General features: G+C 40.8%; 1 protein-coding gene across 6 annotated transcripts in view; it reads right to left on the reverse strand.

The window, feature by feature from the left end:
• Positions 1–1346: 1346 nt before the first annotated feature.
• The window catches only part of uso1 (USO1 vesicle transport factor), a 30098-nt gene continuing 9670 nt past the window's right edge, over positions 1347–21774 (reverse strand). For 4 of the 6 annotated variants that reach the window (XM_088601595.1, XM_088601261.1, XM_088601514.1 and 1 more), the window contains 21 exons: positions 20390–20490; positions 19795–19897; positions 19374–19429; positions 19132–19252; positions 18392–18570; positions 17941–18081; positions 16126–16214; positions 15575–15729; positions 14566–14771; positions 11733–11753; positions 8567–8677; positions 8312–8430; positions 7003–7184; positions 6007–6128; positions 5430–5568; positions 4984–5150; positions 4686–4754; positions 4491–4592; positions 3647–3763; positions 2886–3101; positions 1347–2349 (listed from right to left, as the gene is read on the reverse strand). In XM_088601595.1, coding sequence (XP_088457721.1) covers positions 2266–2349; positions 2886–3101; positions 3647–3763; positions 4491–4592; positions 4686–4754; positions 4984–5150; positions 5430–5568; positions 6007–6128; positions 7003–7184; positions 8312–8430; positions 8567–8677; positions 11733–11753; positions 14566–14771; positions 15575–15729; positions 16126–16214; positions 17941–18081; positions 18392–18570; positions 19132–19252; positions 19374–19429; positions 19795–19897; positions 20390–20490 — 2600 coding nt within the window. In that variant the 3' untranslated portion in view covers positions 1347–2265. The remainder of the gene's footprint in view (positions 2350–2885; positions 3102–3646; positions 3764–4490; positions 4593–4685; positions 4755–4983; positions 5151–5429; positions 5569–6006; positions 6129–7002; positions 7185–8311; positions 8431–8566; positions 8678–11732; positions 11754–14565; positions 14772–15574; positions 15730–16125; positions 16215–17940; positions 18082–18391; positions 18571–19131; positions 19253–19373; positions 19430–19794; positions 19898–20389; positions 20491–21774) is intronic. The other 2 variants (XM_088601344.1, XM_088601425.1) reach the window with 2 other exon arrangements.

Raw genomic sequence — 21774 nt, forward strand, 5'->3', positions numbered from 1 at the left:
TTTTTCAAGGGCTGAGTGGAGAAAATAACAGGAAGTAACAGGAATCCAGGCCATATTTCAACACACAAAAAAAAACCCAATGGCTTAACCAGTGCTTCTCCCCCAAAAAATAACTACATCGAACCTCTTGGCAGTTTGGGAAACAAAGAGGCAGCAGACATGTGTCTAGACGAAGGTTTGTGAGGTAATGCCGTGGTGAGAGAGAGCAAATGTTTTCTGGGGGCAGATTAGAACTGTTGGGAGAGTCTGTCTGCGTCAGGCATCTGCTGCCACAAATAATGGGGAAAGACGATTTAGGCGCAACACAGTGTAGCATCATCCAGTATGTAGTAACTATGGTAACAGAACTGTTAAAGGCGTGCTGGGTTACCTGGTGTTTCAGGTAGAGTTTACACACCAGGGAGGGATAGAAACGAACAACATTTTATCCCACTGGTAGTTCAAGAGTGAACCAGATATGACTGTTGGTAAAAGATTTTAAATACCCCCCGAAACCTTCAGTAACCACAAAAATAATAATGTGACCGAGTTTAAAGGGAATAGGCTTTCATCATTGCTGTCTGAACCGGGGAAATGAAAACAGGGCCTTTTCTGTACGGTTAGAGAGAAATTTAAACGGGGCAAGATAGTTTGCCAGTATAAGAAAAATAAATGTGCACAAAACATTACCCAGGTTAATGAAGTGCTCTTCATATTCATACAGAATTTTACAGCTATTGGTTGGCATCTGAGAAACAATCAGACTTTTTTGTAGCTCATCATACCATTACAAATCCACCTTTTATCCTAATAGCCTGTCCAGTTATTCAGAGCCAAGTTGCAAAAGTTAAAAATAAAATATGCGTATATCTTTTACCTACGGAACTTGCAAATGCACCAGTATGATGTGTGCCAGAGTGTCTAACAAGCATGTACTCATGCAAAAAATTCATGCCTTTTTCCTCCCAGTGGGCTTGCCAGCACAGCACTCCCATATCCTGAAATCAGATTGGCGCTGCACAGCACTTTTCAGTTCACACTGCAAGGCTAACCCTAAGAAACACTTTCAGAAACGTACTCCATCTACCCAGCCAGCTCTTATGAAAAGCTTTGTGCAGTGAGTGGAGCATAAAACAGAATAAAACATTCTAATCCGGTGAAGAACAACCAACACAAGCATGCTTTGAAAAGGAACGCTTCTCAGTATACACAAACGCTAAGCACAGAATTGCAGGTCTTCTTTGAGATGAAGAAACATTAAGCAAAACCACTGTAAAGCATATCCCAAACTCTTTGTACTCAGCTTCTTTCAGTCCTACTAACCGTGTTAAGCAACCATCAACAAATCTTCCCATGAGTGTGCAACGTAAACATCTCAGGATTTATTACTAAAACATGGCAGCATCTTAAATATTCACATTGGCTTCCATACAACTGTACGTCTTTAATTTTATTCCACTTGGCTTACCAAGTCAATAAATTACACAAATCATAAGATTCTGAGCTGCTACATCTTGCAAAAATATTACAAATTCTGCAAGCAAAAGGAGTAATTGTGGTACACCAAACTACTGTAGGTAAGATTAAAAGACAATGTGTATGCTGGTATTTAATTATATGGTATCAGCTCCTGAAAATCACCATTGAGGTATGCATATACAGAAATGCAGCTATTTAAAGGGAGAAGGCACAGGTTATGTACATTTTTCTCCCAGAAACAGCAGCCCCAATTCAAAGGATGCTGCCACTTCAAGGATATGTATCTGCCACAGGTACAATCAATAGAGCAGGATCATGGCAACCGTCTCTAATTTTTACATGACTGTTTGTTCATTTCATGGTTAACACAGACTTGCCTTAAGGAGCAGGCAATTAAAAAAGAAAACAATGCCATATTTTTCGGGTTTCTAAATGCATATGGAAAAGCATATTAAAACTATTAATATATGCCAGAAAAGCCCATTTTATTTCAGGAACAAAAAAAAAAAAAGCAAACTGACAAATTAATTGGCTGAAACTGCTGAAATGAATGCAGGTCTATAAATGGTGAGTTTTTAGTGTCGGGGAAGACGGTACAGTATAAACAAACACTGGTCAACAGATTTAACCTGTCATTAAAATTAAAACTCTAAAATTAAAACTGCGTATGGGCTAAGAAACAAAAATTCCTCGTAAATGACACGGTTTAAGAAACCACTCCAGTTGCATCTTCAGAATCCTCCTTCCTCTTCGTTTCGACATTGTGGTTCATGCTGCAGCAAAGTCTGTGACTTTTTCCATGACAAATTAATTTTCGTCGTCTTCGTCATCTTCCTCATCCTCGTCCTCATCAAATTGGTCCCTGGTATCCAGATCATCTTCATCTTCAATCTGTGTTAAGCAATCACATGATTAGCTGATGCTCTCACCCTGCTTTTTACACTACACTACATCAAACCCATTTGATCCTTCAAGTCGCGGTGTTAAATAATTTCTGAAAATTACAATAACCACTTGTACTGATATACAGAGGTAATTGTAATTACACAGAGGCACGTGTTTCGGACTACCGCATGTTTAAAGCACAAAAATCTAAAGCAAAAGGAGAAATAGGATAATTCAAGCTTAAAATATGGACATACAGAGTCTTCATTGATTTTTATCATCTAACACAAACTGACACTATGTGCCAAATAAGTCTTTTTTTAATTAGCTTGCTAAAAGTGAAATCATGAAGAGAAATAGCCATTTGTGAAATACAGGCTTTGGGGAAATGTTCTTTTCAGACATTAGGAAAATAGAAATAATATTCAAATTAGTAAGCTGTGTTTAGTTTTGTTTTTAATATACCGTATGTGTATGACTATGCTTCCATGAATGAGCATGCCGTTTTCACACAGAGCAAATCCAGAGTAAAAGTCTCGTACCGGTTCTCCCAAGTCCTTTAGCTTGCTTTTTAAAGTCTGAATTTTTTGGTCTTGGTCAGCGAGCAGCATGAGGAGATCGTCCTGCTCCTTCTTAGAATCCGCCACCTCCTGCTGCAGCTTGGCCTTCTCCGTCTGCAGGATGGCCACGGTGCTGTTCGCTTCTGCCAGCTGCCGCTCCAAGCCGGCCCTCGACTCCAAAGAGCTCTTCGCCTCCTCCTGAATGAGGGGACAAAGATTGGCGGTGAACAAAAAAACAAAAAAAGTTGTAGAAATCCGACCCTGGCCTGGGGTCATCACTCCTGGCTTGAGTGAATTTTGAACAGACACCAGCTGTTGTAGAAATAGCTGAAAGGTGGGATAACATTATCAGGAATAGCCACTGGAACATAAGTGAAATGATCACACTCTTTAACCCCCGATAACACGGCTTGACACGAGCTGTAATAAAACCCTCTGTAGCACAGCACTGTGGGAAATACACCTTGGGTGCGTTTCCTTCAGTGTTCTGTGGAAGTGGTCATTTTGGTTACAATTAAACTCGTCTCAAACCTCCACTGGACTGCACTTTGACGCCCTACGTTCCTACAAGAGAAACCTCTGAGATGACAGGTCGTATTGCAGAAACCCACACACGTGTCGCGGTCAACCCGGAGAGGGCATGCGAATCGTCAAGACGTGGGCCGGCAAGGTGTCCTGCAGGAAACCAGTCTTAGTCGACATTCGTTTACAGGCTTAAAAAAAAAAAAAAAACAACAACAAACCTTTAATTTTTCTGTCTCTCCCATCAGAGCCACAAGCCGGCTCTCGAGTTCTGCAATTTTGCCTGAATCTCCTGCTCCGTCTGTGCTGCCGGCTGCTGTCGGAACTGAGACCATGGCCTGCAAAGAGATTTCATATGGAACACAAATACATGAATAAGCACCGGCTTCTTTTATCGGCATGTGCTAGGCAGACAGCATTCTCCAGGGCGACTTACAAAATAAACAACGATACGTTATGCAAGCACAAAACGATCATTCAAATTCAGAAGAAAAAGGGTAAAAAGGCATGTGTTGGAAGTGCGTTGCCTGTAAATCAAATGTAATTCACATTAAAGATTATGAAGGAGATTAACTTGTCCTGTCCGTCTTATCCATCATTTCTTCACTCCCTGCACAAATCCATGAAAAAACCACACCAAAGCCTTTCCAAAACCTATACTGTAGCCCCAGTGACAGCCTCTTGCGTGAAAGTTACAAAACTATATTGTAGAACATCTTTCATTCATCTTCACGTGGTATTGTGTCAAGGTCTTTAAAAATAATGCAAGGTGGAGATTTTGCTTTTATTCACAGCTTTGCAGGATAAGAAGGACCTGAAAGCAGACCTTCACCTGAGAAGGCATCTACTTTTAAGGAAGCCGAAATAAAAGGTATCAATGTCAAAAGGGGCACTATGGCCTAAGGTTTCTAAAGGCACAACCCTCAAAGTCATACAACACTGGTATAAACGGAGAGCCAGCAGTCTACTGCAATCTACCTGATATATGTTCTGTGTTACGTTTATGTTAACTGGGAGAAATGAAGTTAATTGACCAGTAAAACAAGCAAGGGAAGGAAAACATACTGAACAGGTTTCCACCTTCTTCAACAAGTCTCGTCTCTCGGCCTGGAGCTGACCGATCTCTGCCGTCTGCGACTGGACTTTGCTTCGCAATGTTTCCAGCTCCTGTCGGAAGGCAAACCCATCAGGAAAAAAAATGTAAGATAAACAGAAATGTAAACACTATTACACAGAGATCCGCTTTAGAAATAGTTTTACCTTCAGAAGCTCTGCATTGTTTTCAGAACTTGTAGCTATTCCCTCCACAGGTGGTGCTGGTCCTGATCTCTACGATTAAACAAACAAACTGCTCACTGACTGAGTTTTTCAAAGCATGTCATGTTTTACAGCTGAAAGGAAACACATTAGTTGGTACTTTATTCTTAGCATGCTTTGGCAAACCCATTTGTCAATAATGTAAAGGAATTACTGGATGTGCATACCGGGGCTTTCAAAATACATCCACCCAGCACGCAAACTGACAGGTACCCACGGCATTTTAACACCGAGTTCCTACCAGTTTGTCGATGAGGGCGTCCTTCTCTCTCAGCTGAACCTGCAGCTCTGCATGCTGTTTCCTGAGCTCCTCCACCTCCTCTCGGAGCCCAGTGAGCTCTTCAGACTGCAGCCCGTTCACCTGGGCTCCTTCGGCCTGGGCGCTGAGCTGCTGAGCGCTGTCCTTCCCTAGAGAAAACCACATCACGTCTGTCTAAAGGACCTAACAGGATTTACCCACTCATCCGCTCTGTAAGGATGAAGGCAATGAGAACCAACAAACAGCACATTATATTCTGAAAATTAGACTTAATCTGTCATCTTTTCAGGATTAAAAAAACAGAATGGTACACTTTAAAAATGCAATTACAGGGGGACTAGAAATTTAAAACAGTGTTTTCAGTATTATTTTTAGACTGAGAAACAATTATTTCACTTAAGCAAATGAATGGTGTCTGAATACTGTACCTAGTTTTAGCTTCAGGACGTTGTACTGATCTTTGTGCTGTTGTATCTGCGACAGCTGATGTGTTATTGTTGCTTGCATCTGTTCATTCTCAGTTTTCAAAGATGACACCTGCTCTTTCAGTTCATTTAGCTGTGTATCCTGTGTAAGGAGAGCATTCACATAATGACACTTCAAAATTACAAAATGTCTATGAGTCATTTGTAGAAACCTTGATTCACACACACAAGATGTAAACACGTCAAATACAGTACATCCTCAATTCAACAGACTTCGCTTTGAGGGACTTCAAGCAAAATCTAGTCAGAAGATCCATAAGGCATATAAATATATCATTATTATCTTGTATTATTGTGTGTTCTGGAGCTGAAAAACAGCATTTATGATTTATCGTACATTGCACCCTCCCATTAGTCTTCAAACTGAAGATTTACATTACTTTCTGTGAAAATGAAATAATACTCTCACGGATTTCCATATAATGAAATCACAAACCTTAAAAAATTCAATCGAACACCAATTACCGATTTCAACACTTCCAGGGACAATAAATATGTGACTCTCTGCAGCGTGCGTTACCTGTTCTCTTATCAGTTCCTTGTACTGCGTCACAATACTGTCATGCTGCTCCAAAGTCTTCTTTACCTCCTCCTCTTTCTTCTCTTCCTCACTGGACTTGTGCACTGCCTTTGTGATAACACCTGGAAGATACAAAGCATTTTACTCCATTCAGCACAGGCTCAATACACATCTACATGGCATTTCGAACTCTTCATTTCAAATCCAGTGCAAAATTGTGGTCTCCATCTTACTTAATTAATCTATTGCTGCTCTGGAATGGACTCCAGAAGAAGAGCAGGCTTTCCAGGCTAAATTAACTGAATCTCTTTAGTCTTGTAGCCTTCTGTGTTCAAGGGTACTTGATTAAAAATAATCAAAAGATTTTCTCTGATACTATCAAAACCACAGAGTGGTATTTTCAAGATCAACAGTTAAAGGCGGACTAGAGGACACAAGTGAGAACTGAAGGAAGTTAATTTAAGACTAAACGCGGAGGTTAGTGCAAGTGTGGAACAAACTACCCAGCCATGATGTTGAAGCCAACAGCCTGGCTTCCTTCAAGACATACATGTAGCTGGATTAGACCAGCTACTGCAACCAGCTGGTTGTATGGTCTTGCTGCAACCAACCACAACAGCTGCAGTATGTTGGAATCTCCTCCCTTAAAGTCTCTCATGTTCCAATTAACAGGTATCCAACAATCAAGAGAACTATTTATTCACTTCTAGGAAAGACTGAGTACAAAGTTTAAAGCTTGCGCTTCAAGCTAAATGTCACAGGAACAGCAAAATGCTACGATTCTATTTTATATTGACAATTTAATTTAACAGTATAACAATAACAATAACAGATCTAGATGGCCTTAAATGCAGGGAACGCACTTTTAAAAGAAAATACTTGATAATAAAAGAGTTGGAAAACAAAATAAGGTGAAAATAGAGGGGAAAAACTCCTTCGAGACTCCTTTGAGGAATTAACGGACAGGGGACATGGGCAGCGATACTGCACACTCACCCTCTAGTTCTTTCACAAGTTTCGTGAACTCGTGGTCGAAGAGCATCTGCTCCGGGCTGGAGAACGTAGGCTGGGGCTTCTGAGCAGCTCGGGAGTACAGCTCATGCTTCGTGATGAAGCCCAACTTCTCCACAAAGTTCTCCTTCCCAATCCTTTTCTCAACAAGCTGCTTCAGTTTTTCTCTAAGGTTGCCGAAGGAGGAGAAGAAGCACGTAAAGCACAGGGCTTGTTTCAAAAAGCGTTCCAGCCACAAGATCAAATTCAATTTGTACTATACAATGTATAAAGCAGTGACCCAACAGAACATTGTCACCCAACAAGTCTACATTCTCATGCATTCCCGTTGAATTTGAAATTCACAAACCTCAGTAGAGAAAAGCAATTGGCACAGCAGTCCAAGTTCTAAATCAAACACTCTGTGACGTCTCTTGCCGACACAAGAAGTCACTCCTTCAAAGTTTGGCTGCACTGCACCAACTGCCCCAAAGTGTTGCCAGCCAGAATCTCTGCTCCCGCACCACACTTCGGTACAAACAGCCCTGAAGGTGGTATGAATGGTATCTTTTCCACTGCATCTATATTATCGCTCCAGCAGAGGCAGGGTATGTGACCCACAGGCATGTTAGCAAGTAATCCATTTTTTTACTTTTCCCTTCCCACTTGAAAAATGGCTAAACAGAGCTGACGTGTATGAGAAGAGCAATACATCTTTTTTACTGACTCCATGTGTTCATAGGCACCCAGCGCATTCAGGGGAGTGCTGTTTCCAGCACTCCCAGCAGCGCCACATGGGGAATCCCCATCACATTCAGCAAGTAGACAACAGGACAACAGGTTCTCTATCTGCACTTGAGAAGCTCATAACATAACATAACATCACTTTATGAGCCCTATACAATTTCTTGCATTAGGAATTCGCATACCCCAGCTTGCTCTCCATGAGACACGGACACACAAACAGGGAGAGAAGCTCGAGAAGCTCGAGTCACTCAAGAGGCATACAAATGCATTTTCACAACATTTACTGCACACTCACACTTTCATTTATGTCTTTGCAATCTGGGAAAACATTTTTTAGAAATTCATCCCAGAGAATGTTCATCTCTTCATCTGTTCGTTGATGTGCACTGCTCCTAACCATGTGGCACGAGTTGCAGGAAGATCCAGCTAACCATTCGACTGAAGGAAATCTGGGTGGAGTACAATCCAAACACACTTTCAAAGCCATTTCTTTTCCCAATGCTTTTTCTTTCCTTCCATGTAAAGGCCAAATGGCATGGGGGAAAAACAAAGCCATGAGGATACCCACTTGGTGTAGTTTTCCAAGGAGTTGTCATTGTAGTAGATGCAGATTCCCACAAGAAGCGCACACAGGCCTTGCACAAGCCGCTCATCCTCTCCGAGATTCTCGGAGATCTGCGCCGTGAGCTGGGAGGCGACGATAAGGATATATCACGCTCTCGGACAACACGTTTCAAGATCATCACGCAGCGCGCACTCTAAAAGAAAAAGCACACGCCGATCCGTCCTGGCTCTCCTTGCAGGAAAGCGACTGAAAGGATACAAATGGAATGTTGGCTTGATTGTGCAGGAAGTGAGTGACCGCGATGGGGCAGTTGCTGATCCAGGTGCAAAGAAGCATGAGCAGACCAACTCTCGTCTGGACCTTGCTGCCCTGGGAAACACAAGACCGGAAAAACTGGTAAGGTTTGTGCCACTACTGACCACTGACCACTCTGGTTTTCTTCACACTATACTGCATTTTCACGATCTACGGGGAAGAAATACTTTAAAAATGCAATAGCACACCACAAATCCATTTAACAACAATTACCGCTTACAATAGGCCAAACACGGGCCTTAAATTAGATCTAACTTTCTCTATCTAAAAAAAAACATAAACCAGACACTAGACAGTAGGCGACACATCTGAATCACAATTAATCAGAAGCTTCTCACCATTAGTAGTTAATATCAAATTATCAAAAAACACACCAACTGACATTACACTATTGCTTCAGGTTAGAAAATGAGCATGCATCGTATTATCCTGCAAGTTATTATTTACCATCCATCCACCGCCGATGCCAAACTTATTTTAACCGTCAAATTGGATTTTAAACTCTCAGTTTCTCCCACTGGAGTGGGCTGCAGCAGCTGATGCAAAGTCAGAGTCTAAGTCTAACTGATGCGAAGATGCTATAAATATACTAATTGCACCAAGAGATTTAATACCAGACTTAAATATGTTAAATGTTCAAATTTTCTGTGAAGCCTAAGACATGCAAGTTATTTTAAGACCAGTATTAAATAGGACTTTCTGCCAGACAAAAAAAAAACATTGGCATACTTACTCAAAATGTAAAATCAATCCTAGCTCAGTTCTCTTGTAAAATAAAACAAGACTTCTGCCTTGCTGTTATGAGAATCTGTGTAACTTCCATTTTCTAAGAACAGGCAAACAGAGTTTCGGATTCAGTTGAAATAATGGTTGTAAAAAATACACCACAAAAAGGAATCCATGCTGTTCAGACAGTAAAATTAGAAAGAAAAAATGCAAAGGACTACCTAAATATCCTAAATGTTACAGAGAAAGTCATTGCCAAAAACAAAATTAAAATGAGGCTCGAGAGGGGCAGCTTCAATCTATATTACGATGAACTGCTATGCTAGGAGGAGCACAGATGAAATAGAAAGAAAGGGATTAAGATATACTGACAAGGGGAAAAAAGGGATTTCTGTGGCCACAGGCATTCTCCTACGGGAGGAGACCCACCACTAAATGATCACTTCATAGTGATATTGTAATGTGCATTTTTTTAACAGGATTCATCAGCCTTTACAGGTTTAGAAGGCACTAAATCAGACAAACGAAAGAGCATTCCACTAGAAGAGAGTAAAATTGAGCACCGCTTCAAATCCACACTTACAGGTGTAGGTGAATATGATTATTGGTGTTAGAACATTGATACTGCTCGTTTAGGAGTTCATACTATAGATCTTATTTTTTACATTTGAAAAACTTAACTTGTGAGCTGTGTAAATGTAGGTGCAAACCTATTCTCCCAAGGGCATTGATAGCTTGTTCCTAGTTTTAAGTCACAGGGTATTAAGTCAGGTTTAAATATCATTGGTGCAACCAACCCTAAGAGACTCGGGGTCCCATAAAGACATATCCGACACCCAGATATCTGCAATTAAATTTGCACAGACGGATAATATAAGTAGGCAAGCATTCTTAGGTCACCTTTAGCTGCAAAAAAATATCCATGCTGAATTTCACAAATTCAAATGAAAAACAGTCAAACACGACCAATTAAGCTTTCATCAACTGATTCACAGCTAGTTTAAACACAAAAATCATTCGCATGAAGGGAAATTTACTTTCCAGAAGAAAAATCCTGGTCTTTTTCACAAATGTGCTGAAAGGAAAGTTCCTTTACGAAGTCTTTTCCCTGTGGTTTCGGAACAGAGTCCTTTAACTGCTGTGTCTGAGAGTCCAGCACACATTTCCCGAGGATTAGACAGCCTTTTCAGACAAATTCTCTAATCTCATCTGATGTGAAATAACATAATTGTTTGCCACCCTCCTGCAAAGCTGTTTTCCTGCCCACCACCAAAGAGTCAATGTCAGGCCTGTGAGAGGTAATTGAAGGAGAAGTTTTGTAGGCGTCTCTCCATGTTTCAGGACCAAGCACAAGGCACTGGAAACCAAACTAAAGGAGTTTCCTTTCAGGTAACAAAGTGTCTGTACCTGCAGGGGGATGGGGAATCCTGCTTCTGATTTCCAAATCATAAATGGGCCGAATTGCCTGTTTCATCGATTTAGAAACTCAACATCAAGCTGCACTCAAAGAAACGAGTACTCGTGTCCTCTGCTTGGTCGAACCATGCTGAAAATCAGGGCTGAACTACACTCACAAAAAGAAAATGCAAGTCAAATATGACAAAACTGCTACGTTGTGTCCAGTTATTGCTCTTCTGCTTTAATTGTGCTGTTGTAAGATATTACTTTGCATGATCAACTGATGTTTAGAGCAAAACACAGCACATGCCAAATAACAGAAATATTGCAAAATGCATGCAAATATTTCAAAAATGTTTTTTCTCAATATGCATGGTCTGATTTGCTTTTTATACTTTATAGTCACTAGCACACTAAGTATAACATAAGTATATTCCTAGCAGTGCATGGCACAGGTCTTTAATCAAGATAAAGTTGCCACGTTAATTTATGTATGAAATATTCATATGCAGTCATATGGCATGTTTAAATGATAAAAAAAAATATTAGACTTCAGCCTTTGATTTAGCATTCCAAAATTGAAATGATCATGGGAAGACTAAAATAAAATAAAAAAAACTGCCGCCTTTTCATATCTTACAGAGGAAGCAGAATTTTCAGCAGGAGAGCGATCTGTAATGGAACACTGCCCCCTGGGGGTCAGCAGGAGAAACAGCATCAAGTGTTGAGAGTCCTGTCCCCAGCTCCTCAATCAACACAGTCCACCACAGTTTACCCAGATCTGCCCTGTTGCCCCTCGGCAGGAACTCCCACTGAGCAGATCAGGTAAAAGCTCATTGTGACGGGTGAGTAAATCCGAAATGAAAAAAACAAAAACAATGGGTGAAATCAGCACGTTACAGCGTAAGGAAGCCAGAACCAAAATGGAGAAGCACCCTGCTGATGCCAAGCGAACGCTCACTGTGGTGTCCAGGTCATTACTTACCCTCCGGCTGATCTTATCGCCCTGAAAATCACAATGCGGAAAATTTCAAATTCAAAAACGTGGAAGAAAACTCACATCTGTGCTTTTTTTCATTCCCTGTCACAAAGGGTACTAGACTAGTCATTCCTGATGTGCACCATGGCTGCAGCATGAAAGATCTGGGCTTTCCTATTACCTGATCTGAGTTACCAATGGCCTTATCTTCCTGGGACTCGTACGTGCTGGAGGCTACCTGTCTCAATCATGAGGAATGTAAAAGAAGTAAACGTGAGCCACTAGTGTGGCCACCTGTTTCATACTGAACAATCCCTGTGTGAAGGTGCACCAGGTACTGTCCTAAGAGTCCCCAGACATAACAGGCACCTTCCAATTCCACATCTTAGTACAGTATAAACACAGCACTCCAACACACCGGATCCTCTCCCACTGAGCTTACTGACTTTTAGGTCTTCTTTAAACAGTAAGTCATTACAATAAGAAAACCATGTTAATTGACAGCTTTTGCACTGGAAGAATTTCTTAGAAATGGGTCCCTAAAGCCAGTCACACCTCAAAAGCCATGAGGAAGACTACAGCAATGACATGAGCAGGACAGACAGCACCAAACAGGATGTGGTCAGATCCTAAAACACCAGTGGCTCCCCCCTGCTCCTCTCTCTGCATGCTGAGCTGACATGGCAGAAACCTCCAGCTGTAATGGCTCTGTTTTGGTAAGAGATTAATGATCCTGGGCGCGTGCTGGGTTCAAATTAAAAGCCGTGTTCAGCCTTAAGGCACAAGGGCAGACAGGAGGATCAGAGCCCAGAATATGACAATGTTCATTTAGCAAGAATGCTGCAAGCTCATCAAGAGAGCAGGCTGCCAAGCATGAGCTCAAAGAGAGAAAAGGCTGGGAGGCACCTTGTGCTTCCTGCCATCTTACTAACCTCTTCCCCTGTCCAACCACACAACCCCACTGATTACACAGGTAGAAATGATAACAATCAGCTATGGGTCTTTTTAATATCCTGCATGTGCATCCGTTTCAATGGGGACCTGAACATAAAGCATAAATCTAAACCAGGCAAGTCTGTTGAATTGGTTATTGAATGGATTGCGGGTTACTGAGCCAGTCTTAACACAAGTTCAAGCCTTAACATGGGATTCAGAGCTTTGAAAATAAGAAGTCAAACAGCTTTTTTAACATTTACAACAATTTCCAGTAAAAGACCACGAGTTCTCTTTAAGATGCTGAGATGTACTGGGATAAAAAGCTGATAAAATGTTGAAAATGTCCAGATGTCAAGACAATCCCAAATGGTCTTTGAACCAATTTTAATTACGCAGGTATGAATTTATTTTTTTAAGAGATCACAAAAATAATGCTAATTGTTTAATTCTATTATTCAAATATAAACTGCTACTACAATACGTCAACATGCTCGTATTTAAGTTTATATACATACAATAAGTTATTTTCCCCATTCATCTCATACCAGGAATGGCCAGATGAGAACCTACATCTATGAATTTCATCAGACAATATAAACCTGGGATTTATTAGCAATAGGCAAATTGGGCGTTTATCGTGCTACAATACTATATATGGTTGTGGACATAATTATTACATTAGCAAGTTTCAATTTTGTAAATTACATATCTATAATGTATGTAATATCAGTAAATAATAAGGAATGACAAATACCCAAACCCAAATAAGCACTTTAGAGGTGACAATGCAAAGCCATAATAGAAGCATGCATGACAGCCTCCCAGCAGAACTGTGAAGAGGAGTTTGAGTTCAAATTCAGAATACCATCTGGTTTTCAAATGGACTTATCAGCCATCCCTGTGTTGTTTCATGCAGTACCTGCACTTTGAACCATCTCAGATAGGAAACTTGAACCTTTTCTTATGACATGGATGTGAAAGAGTGTCTTTACTTAACTGGTGATAATGCTTCCCCATTGAGGGAAACAGTAAACACTAAGGTGATACAATACTGTTCCCACATACTGCAATCCACCATGTGCTATGTGATCTGTATAAATCAACCAGCCAAAAGGCTCTTCCAAGACTATCACGGGCATACAGACAGAATCACACACAGAGAAAGAGAGAGAGCACAATGACAAAGTGCAAAATCACAGATAACCCTTTTAAAGGGGAACTGCAATGTTATTTCATTTTTGGGGTTAGAAAGAATCAGCACCTATGAGTGCATTTCAAACTGCAATAAAAGTAAAATGTACACAGGAACTTGTGAAACCTCCAAATTTCCAGGTATGTGCCGCGCCACGTTCTGCGATTCAGAACAAAGTGAATCAGTCCGGTGACAATGTAAACAAACAGGCTTGTGAACACATCTCTTTTAACCTAATAGAAATATTGCTTTCGAATTTGAGACTTTTTGGCCAACAAATACTACTTACTTGTTAACTCTGCATGCAGATCACATTAAAACCCTCCTGCAGTGAAATGTCTGCTGGACAACTTGTATTTATTCGCTCATACATTACAATAAATTAGTCATTACAGTGACTAGTGAGCAGGAAGGGCAGCATTACGGCGCAATTCATTGTTAACTCGAATGTGAGTTTGTGACAACATGGTGACTTGCAGTACTTTCACAAAGTTCGCGGTTTTGTGCTTAATTTGTCATTTTCTTCTGCAACGTCAATTAATTTATTTAGTTACCGAGATTTAATCAGCGGTCTGAGAAACTGGGACTGCAGTTCCCCTTTAAACGTTACAAGAAGAAACCCCCGGAGAAAGAAAGCTGGCACCCTCCAGTGCCGTGACACTGGAAGCGCGTCTTTAGACCCTGAGCGTGCGGGCGTCCGTCTGCTCGTACCTGGGAGAGGATATTGGTGCACTGCTGCAGCAGCGAGACGGGAGGGTTGCCCAGGCTGGTGGCCAGCTGGACTCTCAGCAGCTGCTCCTTCTGCGTCAGGTTGTCCTGCAGCGCATGGGCCAGCGCCACCGCCGCGCACCAGTTCGACAGGGAGTCCGCCGAGAAGAGCCCCCCGCACAGCAGCTGGCCGGCCGAGATCGAGTTGGCTTGCGGGAAAACAAGGCCGAGATCACATCAAGCCAAGCCCCGCGTACGGCGTCTAACACCGCGCCAAACGAAAGCTTTACTTTCCCCGCGCTGCCGCTGAGTGAGTGACTCGCTGCACCTGAGTCGAATCCCCTTGAGATACGAGTGAGCGAGCCCCCAGTCGTCATTCGTCCGTTAAGAGCACATTCGCTATTCCGCTACACGCAATTCTTCTTGTTATGGGAATCGGTTCAGTATGCTGTTCGGATCTCCGGTTCAAGTATACAAGGTTTTAGGTTGAAAAGTTAACTACTTATTAACCTTATTAATCTAGGACTAGACTGAATGTAGAAAAAACACTAATGTATAAAAGTCCTTTAAAAAACAATACAATGACACAAACAGTTAAAGGGGAGCACTACTATGTAAAAAGGTTGAAGACAATTTCTTGAAAGTAGGGAAAAAGCAATATATTGCTGAAAATGATTTGTTTTGCATGTCCAAACCCAATTTCACAATCCACATATGAAAAATGCCCTGAAAACCAAATTGACCCAAAAAACAGATTATAATTTTGGTTAACGTTATCTGAAAACCTTCCTTATTGGGTCTTGTTCCCACTTCGCAATCGTTCAAAGGGGTTTCCATTTCACTGAACACAAAAACTTCTTTCTATTCCAGTTCTTACCACAATCCAATACCACAGGAAAAGCTCTTTAAAATATATTTTGTAGCTCTACGTATAAAGACATTTTTACCTGTACTTTACATACATTAATTTTATACCACAGTTTAAAAAAAAAAACAGTCAACAGTTCCTCACCATCAATAGTTGAGGGCAACAGTGTGGCAACAATCTCTCCTTGGCCTTTTTGGTTTTTGTAGAGAAAGCACTGGAAACAGTAGAGGACCGCACACCGGAGAACAAACGGCTGTCGTTCATTCACCATGGACATCAGGAGCACGACAATGGCCGGTCTGCGGAGATCAGGGAGCCATGTTAGCACTCATGCTGGTACTGTGCTTAAAGCTGCCCTAGAAAAAAAATACTTTGCACAACCAGGGCTGAAGTTTCCCAGAAAGGGCCCAGTGCAAGTTAATCCAGTGCCAAGTGTTGCTATAATTTAGCCCAGTTTCCCCAAAGAGATCATGTGATTAGTTTAGTCCAATTTCCCCCAAAATGTTGCCTACTTAGCCCAGTTTCCCCAAAAAAAGTCTGTTGCCGTTTTCCCCAAAAGATTACGCCATTAGTTTAGCCCCGTTTCCCAAAGAATCAGTCACTTGTTTTGACCAGTGTCCAGAGAGAAATCGGCCAGCACTATGGAGCGGTTTGTTTGCACTGAACTCTTCAAAAGCACAAGAGGAATATCCCACCTGGGGGGGTTGGAGGGGGCGTTTACTGAGGCAAAGTAGTCCTGGTTCACCTGAGAGCCTCGGATGACCTCAGATACAGTGTTAATGGTCTGCACAGGGAGAAAAGGCACAGCAGAGAAAATATGATATAAGGTGTATCTTCATCTTCATAAATTAGACTATTTACAAAGAGTACAATGGAATATGATGTTTAAGTTGATGGAGCTCAGTATCAGCTGTGCTGCACAGTAGCTGTTCAAATCATTGGGATGAGACAATACCTTTCATTCAAAGATATCTCTAGATGAAGGTGGCGATACGATGACCAGACTCTATTTTTAATACATAACCAGTCATTATTCTGTCATAGGGTCCCACATACATCTGCTCTACAATAACAAGAGCAAACATAAATCCATTAACACTTAAAAAAATGGGAAACTGATAAACAGGATACAGAATTTTGCAGATGAAATGGTAAGTATAGAAAGGTACTGTATTCCTTTACAAAAACCAAAGTATGCTTAGAGCTCAGACTGAAAGGACACGCTGCATTTTCCAGCCCGTTTAATAATGGAATTTACTGCTGGAAATCAGGGATCAGACATGTTTGATAAATTGTCAGAAAGTATCATTTTCAGGTTCTCAAGTACCGCATTTAGGAATTTGGAACTTATTTCATCCACCCACTTTGCAGGATGTAAAAGCAATACTATATCATCTCCTGAAAGGATTAAAACCACAGTCCATTCAGTGGCCAATTCTGAGTTACAGATACAAACAGTAAGCGGCCAACTTTATTACAGCTTTTTCGGATCTGTTAATATACATAAATCAAAGCAAAGAGCTGTTAACCCTTTGCGATAGCTTGCAAAATAACAGTTAGACTCTTCTAAATAAAATTAAACCAAAAAAATCCCCCCAGGCTCACTGAAGGCACCGTAGGAGCTACATATATTCTCTTCTTGTGATACGCATTTTAAGTAGGAAAACAGCAATTAGAGACTGACACCCTTTTATTGCAGGTGTCGACTCTGAAAAGCACCTGACATGCCAGACGTAACACTTAATCTCCACGTGCCAACTTTGGGGTTTGTAGAAAAACTCTGTCTTTTACGACAACATACGACAATTCGTGACTTTGGTTACAGGCAGCATAGCACAGCAACAAGGGGATTTGCTCCATGTTCGCTTTTGCATGACACTGCCTTCATTGTCAAACACATGAATAAATTCTCCAAATGATTCTACACCTTGGCTCCGTCCTCTCAGTTTATTTTCGTCCGCTTTCAGATCGTGAGGGAAACCTGATCTTAAACAGCTTTTGGCTTTTCGCCTCCCCCCAGACATTTCTTTTGTTTTTGTTCTACAAACAACACGCACTCAGTGAGCAGCCTTCAGTGAAGCTCCACGGAGTGGTATTCAATATTCGATTCAGTATACTATGACACCAAAAAAGCATTAGAGAAAGAAACAGACTCTTGCTCACAAACTATATTTTGTTCATCTGTTTTACCATAAACTGATAAAACCATTTATGTGCTCTTATTGCTTAATCTACCTAAGGGGTGCGATGCTTATAGCTTTCTCCTCAGACTGGAAGATTTAAAAATGGCAGACTTTCAGGAAAAGTAACGTACTTTAGTTTTGTTTAACACCAGCACTGAAATGACCTACAGAAAGTGTCACTGTAAATGGTCCTTTTTGTTTTAAAGTGGACTGTTATCGCCAAGTTAAACAGCATAAATGTAAGTGCTTTGGAGACACCAAGTGCTGCAAAAGAGTACTCTCACTGAGGAAGATGTCCAGAGATCAGAAGAAAACAAAAGCTCATACTTCAGTCAGAATGTCAGCAGGGACGCCAGTGGCCATCAGGATGGTACAGAGCTGCTGCAGGAGACCACACTGGTACATCGCCTTCTGACAGCTGCTTGTAGCCCCCGGAGAATTGACTGGACAAACCATCACTCGGACAAGCTGACCACAAGAGTAAAAAGAGAAACAGCACTTCATTGATTACAGAAACAATCACAACCTGACTCTAATCTGCAGTATACTGTACTGAACCATCAGCACTTTGTACTGCAACGCACTGAGCTGCAGAATCACGTGTGTTCCAGTAGATGTCAGCATCAGTCTAGACAAGGGGCAGAAGTACAATATTCCATGATAACGCAGAAGTGAGCAAACACGGAGCCATTTAAAGGCTGGAGACGCCGAGCTGGGTTAAGGAATTCACCTTTCCCCATGTCTGTCATCTCTGTTACATGGGATGGGCCTCCCTTACCTGCAGCATGAGATGGAGATTGGTCACCTTCTGCGCTGACCACCCCGAGTTGTCGTCCCCCACCTCGAACCAGGGCTTCATTCGCTGGATGTAGGAGCCCTCTTTGAAGAAGTTCTGATTGGAGCTGTTGTTCCTCAGAAGATTCAGTAGCAACAGAAGGCAGTCCTCTACCACGATGCCTGAAAGTAATAAGAGTTTCAGGCTGAAGCTGGTCAAGTGGGTCCAATACACCAAGGGTAACGGCAAGCCTACAGTACAGAGCAACTCTCGGGGCCTTTGACCAACTTTGTATGCAAACGTCATTAATTGAGACTGTGACAGAGGGATCTTCGCCACTGTCCACGGACAGTACATTACACACACCATGACATTCAGTTGCCTGTCAGCAACCTAGCTTATGAGGGTACACACATGGGGCTTGGATAGCAGTTTCCCATTTCATATAGGCAAAACCATAACCCTATTTTACTTCTAAATCAGTTCCTGTTATTTATAGAGAAATCTGACATACACACACACACACTCAAGGATAACATTACGTTTTTATTTTATTTCTATCCGTGTGGAAAAAGAGCACCCTGTCTGCTTTCCTTTTTCCTCGTAGTTGTTTATCACTACTTGATTTTTAACACCACCTTTAAGTTGGAAATTTAGAGACGGTCTGAAATAAATGACTCATTCTCACAATGAGAAAAAGGTGTATGGCTTAATCAAATATCCCACTCCTGCCACCTGCTTACCTCCATCACTGTTACCCTCTTCAGTAATGATGTCAAGCAGTCGCTCAAAGGCATTTTCGAAAGCAACTATTTTTTGAATGGCCGCATTTCCTTTGGTCAGCTGTTGCAACAACAACAGACCCTACAAAAGAGAAGAAAAGAATACTTTTTTTTTTAATCGGGTGCCAGTGCCAGTAATTTTCCATTGCTTTAGGTCTTGGGGTTGAAAAAAAAAACTGCACACACTAAACTTAACTACTTACGTCATTTCGTATAACTTCTCTTGAGTCGGCTAATAAATCCATCAGTCTTGAAACACCTGTGCGGAAGGGAAAAAAAATGACAACTAAAGTTCTGGCAGTTCAAAAAATAATACTCTTACAGCAGTGTTGTTTTCTTGCAAACACACAGAGAAACTGAGGTTAAAAAACTAAGTATTTAAAAATATATTTTAACAAACTAAGTTTACATGTGTACTAAAACCATCTACCAATAATATGGCAGCCTTTGCTTAATAATGCCAAAGGCAAACATTTATGAAGGCAGAGGCTTGTGTGCTGAAATTATAACAGATGTACTGATGTTCTGCAGCATCTGTTTCTGTTGCACATATTCCTGCACATTTCTTTGCTTGAAGAGTAGCAGCATTAAAAGATGGAATTAAAACCTATAACCTGAACTAACCCATTGGACTGACAAGGATAACCCCTTGAACCTGAGCACACTGGTTCTTCAGCAGGGCCGTAAGAAGCTTCACTCCTGGCCAGCGCACATGGAAATCAAACTCCTGAGAAAGCACAATTCACAAACCGTCAATATTTCCACAGATGACTGAAGAGCTCTTAAATGACACCATGCTTCCTTATATGCAGTTTAAACCATAGTTGCTCTCGAATGTTAATGTGTTTCTCACCTTTGTCAAGTCATAAACAAGGTCAGAAAAAAGTTTTAAAGAAAAACAAAATGTACTCAATTACCAATGAGATAAAGCAATTTACAAAAGTCCCAATGTACTGTAACTGCGAAAAACTGGCAAAAACTAAAAATGGTCAAGAGACAGTGTATTAAAACCAAACACCTTACATGCCAGTTTAGTATGTAGACGAATACATACTAAAGAAAACATTAATATAATGAAAGATCTTGCATCAATACTAATGAAACTTTAATTCATTTTAATTAATATAAAAAATGACGCAGCCTAACACAGAAATAAAGTTTTAATCCGTTTTCCAGTGGCAGAGTGGGTTTAAATCTGCGGTGCCTGGTGAAGACACACCTCCAGAAGTGACAAGAGCAGAGTGACGTTCTCCTGTTCCTTAATGAATATCTCGGTGAACTGCACCCCCAGATCATCAGCTTGCTTCTGCGAATTCTCCTCTGCATCAAAACAAGAAAAAAAACAACACACTTGGGCAACAAGTCGAACAAGTCTTTTATATCCACAAGGACTAAACATGTTTTAACGGAGGGCAAAAATTAATAAAAGAGGAGGATAACAGGGAAAATATAGAAAAGAAAAACAGAAACGATCCCTTAATGCAGAAACCTGTGATATCAGTGAAATGTGACAAAACTACAGAGCAAAAAGGACAAATAACTATTTTGTAGCAGAAGCTAGAATATTAATGCAAGCAAGACAGTTTTTGAGTTATGACATTCCGTGTCACTTCAGCAAAATATAGTAGATTCTTGTTAGCAACAAAGTCTGTCCCCTAGAGCTATGCTGTTCTTAGTTTCATTAGCCGTTATCAGGATTGTCATTTCAGCAACAGTAGCCTGCTGGTCTGATTCTTAAAACAACTACTGTACGAAACATGATTTTATTCCATGTACTCCAAGTTCATGTTCCAATTGAGTTCTTACTTATATTACTGCTGTGTAAATGACAGACCATCAGGATTCAATCAGGAATGTCATGAGCATTAAAAATATACGTAATGCCTCCACTAGTGTTATCTACTGTTATGACAAGTCACACCAACGTATAACAAGTAACAGAAATTAACACAGCAGAGTCTGTGTGAGAAGAAACCAGACTTGTCATTTAACAATATTTAACTTGCATGAAATGTCATAGCTGCTAAATCTACCACATTTACCTCTTAAATCCAACTGTCAGATGTTCCTCATCATCAACATCCTTTTATCCTCTCTACACATCCATAAAGTCAAAAATATACCCATTATACTACAAACTACCAGGACTAACAATTGTTTAAAATAAAATATCCAAGATTTCAGCAGAAGGCAGCCAACATACTTAATGAAATTGAGTAGAACAATACAAAGTGTCTATGACTTTTGTACAGCATTGTATATATCAACAATACCCTTTCAAATGTGCACATTTTTGTGCTTTGAGATTCTGCACACAATCTTAAAAAAGGCTTCCAAAGCACTTTATTAGTATTTTGCCTAGGATTTTTTACTCAGGAGACTTTAAGCATTTGTTGACAAATTTATGCATTGTATACCATTGGAAGGAGCAAATGTCATTTGTGCTAACAATTCTTTTCCCAGAGTTTAGCGGCATGTTTATCAAGGATTGCCTTGAATGGATTTAACCTGAAAGCAAACTACCTGATAAAGTGTAGTTACGGTACTAAATTACATGTTTGTATCGATATTCACCTGTCACACAGTCATATGGCAGTTGGATCA

Source organism: Lepisosteus platostomus, chromosome 1 (assembly GCF_059453375.1).
Source record: "Lepisosteus platostomus isolate fLepPlt1 chromosome 1, fLepPlt1.hap1, whole genome shotgun sequence".
NCBI classification, from domain to species: domain Eukaryota; kingdom Metazoa; phylum Chordata; class Actinopteri; order Semionotiformes; family Lepisosteidae; genus Lepisosteus; species Lepisosteus platostomus.